Raw genomic sequence first — 7,500 nt, forward strand, 5'->3', positions numbered from 1 at the left:
GAGATTTGGACCTTCCCAGGAAGTAGAGGCCTGGCACCCCTATCCAAGGGACACCGGGACGGAACTGTTTGTACAGAAAACAGGCCTCATTGTAATATTATCCGATATGATCACCGCACAGTCCAGGAGCTCATCCTACCTCTGAACCTGGGGAAGAGTCTCATGTCCAGCTGGGCAGGCGCCCGGGGGCACACCTGTAATCCCAGCTACTCGGGAGGCTGAGATCTGAGGATCGTGATTCAAAGCCAGCCCGGGCAGGAAAGTCTGTGAGACTCTTATCTCCAATGAACCACCAGAAAACCGGAAGTGGCGCTGTGGCTCAAGTGGTAGAGCGCTCGCCTTGCGCTTCAAGCCCCTTGACCAACAGACAGACAGACACACACACACAGAGAAAAGAAAAAAGAAAGAAATCTGTCTCACCTCTAGAAAGTTCTACGGCTGGGACATGGGCTGGGATAGTGGGGGCAGCCTGGAGGCGAGAGGGATGCTGGACGGACAGACGGACAGCACCAGGAGTCAATGGGACAAAATCCCAGACCGGGAGGAGAGCAGCCTCCCCCAGGGAGGTTGGGGCGCTGAGGCCAGGGCCTGGGGGGGGCTTGCCTATGTTCTGTGGGTGGCCTGTGCCCACCCCATCCATGGGCGCCAGTGAGAGGCTGAGCACGCCGGGGCTGTTTCCACCTCCCGCCCCCTCTGGGCAGCACGCCCAGTTCCCAGCCCCCCCCCCCCCACGGCTAGCCAGGGCCCACCTGGCCTGCCCCCCCCCCCACTCCCCTGGGCCCCGGCCCACAGCATGAAAAGCCCTCCTTGTCTTGCCTGGGCCGGCGGGCACGAGCAGAGGTTTCCATCCAGAATCCGCTGGGCGTGCCCCGAAGTTTTGGCCCCTGCCCTAGCTGCCCCAGAGGTGTGTGCGGGGCACAGAGGCTCGGCAGTGACCCCCCCCTCTCCCCCCAGGGCTGCGGGTCCCCTCAGATGCCCTCGGCATCTACCCAGGACCCTGTGGCCTTTGTTCTGTTACAAGCTCTTATCAGGAAGGCCTGGAGAAGTGGCTCACTCCTATAATCCCAGCTATTCAAATGGAAGAGATCAGGAGGATCACAGTTCCAGGCTAGCCTGGGCATAAAGGTCCCCAGACTTCGTCTCAGCACAAACGCGGAGTGAGACGTTATTCCAGGTGTATAAAGAGAAGGATCGTGGTCTAGGCTAGCCCAGGCCCAAAAACAAGACCCAATCTGAAACCTAACTAAAGCACAGGAGTGGTAAAGCACCTGAGTTCACACCCTAGGACTGCTGGGACTTGAACTCAGAGCCTGGACACTGTCCCTGAGCTTCTTCATCCAAGGTTGGCGCTCTACCACTTGAACAACAGCTCCACTCCTGGCTTTTTGCTGGTTCACTGGAGATAAGGGTCTCAAGGACTTTTTTCTGCCCAAGGTGGCTTTGAACCACGACCTTTGGATCTCAGCCTCCTAGATAGCTAGGATGACAGGCGTGAGCCATGGGCGCCGGGCCCCATTTCTCCTGTTAAAAATGGCGGGGGGCAGGTGTCAGTGAAATATTATAAAACCCTTGGGCGCTACGCTCTTCCAGCCGGGAACCCGCCGCCAGCACCGAAGTTATAGCCTTGTTTGACCATCTGAGTCTCAGCGGCCCCAGCCCCGTGGCTTCTCCAGGCCCGGCCACCCCGTCTCCCCCTGGCTTTTGCTCAGCCCGGTGCTGCCTAGAGTCTGACCACTTGCAGGCCTGCAAGCTGGGTGTGAGGGTCACCACTCACCCGTCTCCATCTCCGCCTCTCCCTCCCCTCCCCTCCCCTCCCCTCTTCTTTCTCTTTCCCCTCCCTCTCTTCCTTCCTCTCCCTGCTCTCCTCTCTCTCTCCCGCTTTATTTTGAGCCACACACCCATCCTTTGAGGCTTTGGTTCATTTTCTAAGCTAATTTTTTTTGGGGGGGGGGAGGCTAGTCCCCCTGGACTGCGATCCTCTTATTTATATCTATGGAACTGAGGTCCCAGACGCACACCACCAGGGCCCGGCTTATGGTTGGAGATGGGGGCCTTGCTCACTTCTGACAGCTGGAACCGTAGTCCCCCAGATCTCTGCCTTCTGTGCACGCTTTGCAGCCACAGCTGGGCGTCTCCCTCCCCCCACTGTGCCTAGCGCAGAGTTTTCATCCGCTGCTCTGCCTTCCTGAGACAGTTCCCAGGGTCGCTCTGGCTTCTCTGACCCCTCTGGCTTTCCACCAGGCTCTACATGGTGGGTGCGAAGAAAGAATCTGAGAATGGCTCTCAGCGGAGGCTCAGGGGAGCCCACGGTGGGCCACGAGACCCAGGCCCCGGGTCTTTACAATCAAAGAGCCTGGGGACCCCTTCCACTGACTCATTCTCTCTCTGGGTGTCTTGTGATATACCCTCCTTTATTTTCAGCTTTCCCATCCGATGGAGGGGCGTGGCCGGGTCCCCGGTGGGGGGGGCCTCAGGCTGGGAGGGGGTGCCGCGCCTGGGATCCATCCCAAAAGATGTCGGCTGAACTGATTCATATACGTGCAGTCACGGCTTGATGCCCTGCGGCCCAGATGTTTACGGTACAACCAGACCACCGGGGTGGACTTCTGGAATGCCGGGATCCTGGCACGGTGTGAGGGAGAAGCACTCGGGCTAGCACCTCTCGGGTGGAGAACTTAACACCTGGGTGCTGTCAGAGGGACAAGTTCTCGCTGGGGATGGGCTGGGGGTGGGGGGAGGGCAGGATCTCTGGAGACTGAAGCGTGGGCGAAGCTCACGTCACCCCAGCTACGCAGGAGGCTGAGAGCCCAGGATCTGAGGTTCAAAGCCAACCTACCCCCCCAGCCCAGGGCAGGAAAGTCTGCGAGACTTTGATCTCCTCAGTCACCGAAAAGTTGGCTGTGGCGCTGTGGCTCAAGGGGTAGAGCGCTGGGAAACAGTGTCCGGGCCCTGAGTTCAAGACCCGGGACTGGCACAAGCTAACAGCGCCGCCGATGAGCCTGTTCATTGCCAGCCGGACCCCCGACAGGGAGGAGGGGGGGAGGAGGGGGAGGAGGAGGGGGAGGAAGGCATGGGACAGCAGAGGGAGGGGGGGAGGGGGGAGTCGAGGCCAGGCAGGGGGTCCCCCAGTCTCCACTGTCTGGTTGCACCTGACACTTTGGGGTTCCCCTCTGTCACTTGGGGGTCACTGCAGGAGCCTGGTGTCTGGGGGGATGGCCCTGTGGGTCACTAACTGTGGCCAGCCACCCCTGGGCCCCTCAGGCCCGATCAGAGCAGCGCAGCCCCGCAGGCCCCCCCAGGTCCCCCCGTCTCCCACTCACTCACCGGGCGCCGCGGGGCTGCACAGCAGGGCCAGGCTCAGGGCCAGCGCCAGCGCCGGGGCGGCCGGGCACCGCGGGCCGGGGCGCATGGCGGAGGGCTGGGGCGGAGGGCTGCGGGCTGCGGGCTGGGACGGCCGGACAGCAGGGCGCGCGCTCTGCCCGTGCTCCCGTGCTCGGTCCTCCCTGCGGCCTGGGCGGCTCTGGCGCTGGCGCTGGCGGGCTCCGGGCTCCTGGGCAGCTACTTAACCCAGGGGGGCGGGGCGGACCTCACCCCCACCCGCTCCTTAAAGGGCCCCAGCGGAGCACCTCCTCCCCCTCCTCCCCTCCTCCCCCTCCTCCCTCCTCCCCCTCCTCCCCTTCCCTTCTTCTGCCTCCTCCCCCCTCCTCCCGCTCCCCCCTTCCTCCCTCTCGTCTTCCTCCCCTCTTCTCCCGCCTTCTCCCCCTCCTCTGCCCTTCTTCCCCCTCTTCCCTTCCTCCCTTCCTCCTCCTCCCCTCCTCCCCTTCCTCCTCCTCTTTCTTTCCTCCCTTCCTCCTCCTCTTCCCTTCTTCCTCCTCCTCCCCTCCTCCCCTTCCTCCTCCTCTTCCTTTCCTCCTTCTCCTCTTCTTCCTCTTCCTCTTTCCCTTCCTCCCTTTCCTTCTCCCTTCCTCCTCACCCTCCTCCTCCTCCTCCTCTTCCTTTCCTCCCTTCCTCCTCCTCCTCTTCTTCCTCCTCTTCCTCCTCCCCTTCCTCCCTTTCCTTTTCTCCTCCTCCTCCTTATCCTCCTCCTCCTCCTCCTTCCTAATCCCTAGGTACCAGCAGGGAAGAAAGGAAGGAGAGATCTTTCCAGAAGCCTCTCCAGAAGCAGGCTCTTGGCCTCTGCTGGCAGCTTGGGACTGGCCACCTTGACCCCCCCGACCCAAAGGGGCCCAGTCTACTTGGCCACTGAGTCTGAATTGGCCCACAGGGCAGAATTCCCAATTCCATCACCATTGGCCTCAAAATAATCCTGTACTGGTGCTCACCCTTGTCACCCCAGCTACTCAGGAAGCTGAGATCTGAGGATCGCGGTTCAAAGCCAGCCCGGGCAGGAAAGCCTATGAGACTCTTATCTCCAATAAACCACCAGAAAACTGGAAGTGGCGCTGTGGCTCAAAGTGGTAGAGCGCTCGCCTTGAGCAAGAGAACTCAGGGACAGCACCCAGGCCATGAGTTCAAGCCTCACTACACACACGCACACACACACACACACACACACACACACACACACGATACCCTGCAGAGAAGAAGGCCACCCCTCCTATGGAGCGGGAAGGGACAGACGTGGGTCCCCCCCCCAGGCCCCTGGGGTGCAGGACTCTGGCCGTTTGGGGTACATCGCTTTGTTCTGGCTTGCCCCGCCTCGCTTCCTCCTGGAAATCTGGCCCGGGATTTGGTTTCTACCTAACGGCTCTAGGCTCTGCCTTCCCCTCTTGGCTTCCACCCAGGCAAGAACTGCCTCTTCCCAAACAGGAGTTGGAGAAAGAGCAACCCTGCAGGGAAGTTTCCAGAACCTGAGAGGCTCAGCCTGTGCCTCGCCCAGCCTCCGGAGCAGGGCGCCTGGCCTGGGAGTCAGCATCCAGTGAGTGAGTGAGAGTTCACCCACCCCCTTTTTTATGTCCGTCCTGGCCTGGAACTCGAGGCCTGGGTGCTCTCACTGAGCTTTGTTATTTTTTGCTCCAGGCGGGTGCTCTACCTTGTGAGCCACCCCTCCAGCTTCTTGGGGTTAATTGGAGATAAAGAGTTTCATGGACTCTCCTTGCCTGGGCTGGCGTGGAACCTCGATCCTCCTATTTCAGCCTCCTATTTCAGCTAGGAGGACAGGCGTGAGCCGCTGGCACCAGGCTTCCATTCAAAGTTTTTGCTAGGCAAAAAAGCCTTCCCTCCTTTTCATTTCCAAATCCACAGCTCTCTTCCTGGGAGCCGTACTTGGTGAGCGATTGGCTCCTGATGAGAACCAGCTGTCTCGTTGGCTCCCAGACATGGGAACAAGGCACAAATGGTGCCACTTTTTGCCACCGAGGCTGCCTACGGTGTAGCCCCCACCCCGGGCCTCCTCGGGTGTCTGGATGGACCTCTGGCTTCTTAGGGGACCCCAGTGGGCATTCATTGAGCTCTTCCTGTAGGCAGGCAGCTCTGGAGGGGAAAGTTCGAGATGCACAGCTGACATCCATCTCGGGGATGGGTGGGCGTTGTGCGTGGGGTGTGTGGAATTCTCCACCGAAGGCCTGTGATGTGCTGGGTGACAGAGAGAGGAAAAGATGTGCCTTGGTTAAACTCCCACTGTGTGCCGGCACATCATCTTCAAAATCCAGCTTCGCCAAGAAGGAAGCTGTCTGGCACCCATGGTGCACACCTGTCATCCCAGCTACTCCCGAGGCTGAGATCTGAGGGTTGAAGTTTGAAGCCAATGAGACTCTTATCGCCAACACACTAGCAAAAAGCTGGAAGTGGAGCTGTGGCTCAAGTGGTAGAGCATAGCTTTGAGTGAACAAGCTCAGGGACAGTGCCCAGGCCCCTGGGTCTTGTGTGTGTGTGTGTGTGTGTGTGTGTGTGCGCGCATGTGCATGCTCTTGCACCAGTACTGGGGTTTGAACTCAGAGTCTTGACCTGTCCTTTGGCTTTTCCATCCAGGGCTGGCATTCTACCACATGAGCCACACATCCACTTCCAGATTTTTGCTGGCTCATTGGCGATATTCTTGGTCCATTCTGGCTTCAAACCACGAACCTCAGCTCTCAGGCTCCTGGGCCGAGCCACGGGCGCTGGGCATCACTGGGTCCTTGGCCTGGCACCCACGGGTGTGGCCTAGGCTCAGCCACCTGCTGCTTGAACTTGAACCGTGGACCCCTGCTGGGCAGCCTAGGCCAGGCAGATCGGCAGAAAGTGGAGGGGGGGCACCTCACTTTGGGACTGACCCTTCAAGGTGCCCAGTATCTCCAGCAAGGCTGCTGGGAGGGGCCAGATGCTGCCACGCCCCTCCCCCCCTCCCCCCCCCCCCCCCGTCCTGCCCCCTCCTCCATGGTGCCTGCCCCAGCCTCCCGGGCATGCGTGTCCTGAGCAGAGCTGATCTGAACTTCCAGAGCCCTCCAGGCCCAGCTCCTGCCTGCCAACTCTGCCATGGCTTTCTTTGCCTTGACCTGGCCCCTGCCCCCCCCCCCCCCCCCAGCCACATTGAACCTTCCCCCGGCCCTCCCGGCCTCCTTCCCTCACTGACCGGAGGGAAAGACTCCCCAGAGCTCTGACCGCTGAGGATCCTGTGTGTTTGTTTTTGCTGCTTTGAGTCAAGGTCTCTGTGTAGCCCAGGCTGGCCTTGGAATGATGATCCTCCCACCTCGGCCTCCCAAGGGCTGGGATTACAGGCAGGCACCGCCATGCTCAGCTGCGGAGCACAGATCGCTGTACTTCTCCCAGCTCCCCGAGGCCGGCTTCTTGGGCCAGGAAGGGCCTTTCCTGCTCTCTTAGACTGACCCCCCTTCCTGCGAGGCTCAGGTCTGAGCATGTGGTGGTGGGGCAAGGGAAGAAGGAAACTCAGAGCTGGGCATCTGTAGCTCAACCTGTCACCCCAGCTACTCAGGAGGCTGAGATCTGCGATCACAGCGAAAGCCAGCCCAGACAGGAAAGTCTGTGAGACTCTTGTCTGTAAGGAAGCGCACAAAAACCAGAAGTGAAGCTGTGGTTCAAGTGGTAGAACACTAGCCTTGAGTGAAAAAGCTCAGGGACAGAACCTAGGCCTGAGCTCAAGCCCCAGGACTGGCACAAAGAAGAAGAAGGAGAAGGAGAAGATAATTCAGAACATTCTGGAAGAATGAAGAAGACTCAAGCCCCAAGTCCCCAGGATTGACATGAAGAAAGAAAAAGAAGAGGAGGAAGAAGAGGAGGAGGAGGAGGAGGAGGAAGAAGAAGAGGAGGAAGTGGAGGAAAAGGAGGACAATTCAGAACATTCTGGAAGAACGGGGAGGGATCACCTCTCCCCATGAGTGACAGGATTCCAAATTCTTGCAGCTGGAAGGACCTGGGGTAAGGGCTGCCTCAGTTTCCCCTAGGAGATCAGGACACACAGAGGAGCCTGGCGGAACCCCAGTCCCACTGGCCTCCAGCTGGGGAGCGCGTGGCCGGGCAGCTCCTCTGGGTCCAGTGTCCCGTGGGCTGGACGCCCTGGCT

General features: G+C 60.0%; 1 protein-coding gene across 1 annotated transcript in view; it reads right to left on the bottom strand.

The window, feature by feature from the left end:
• Positions 1-3,409, bottom strand: part of Cspg4 (chondroitin sulfate proteoglycan 4) — a 32,965-nt gene extending 29,556 nt beyond the window's left edge. The window contains exon 1 of the mRNA XM_042668891.1: positions 3,325-3,409. Within this exon, the coding sequence (XP_042524825.1) occupies positions 3,325-3,409 (85 nt within the window). The remainder of the gene's footprint in view (positions 1-3,324) is intronic.
• Positions 3,410-7,500: the final 4,091 nt, after the last annotated feature.

This window comes from Dipodomys spectabilis, unplaced genomic scaffold, assembly GCF_019054845.1.
Source record: "Dipodomys spectabilis isolate Male_0828 unplaced genomic scaffold, ASM1905484v1 ptg000478l, whole genome shotgun sequence".
Classification (NCBI taxonomy): domain Eukaryota; kingdom Metazoa; phylum Chordata; class Mammalia; order Rodentia; family Heteromyidae; genus Dipodomys; species Dipodomys spectabilis.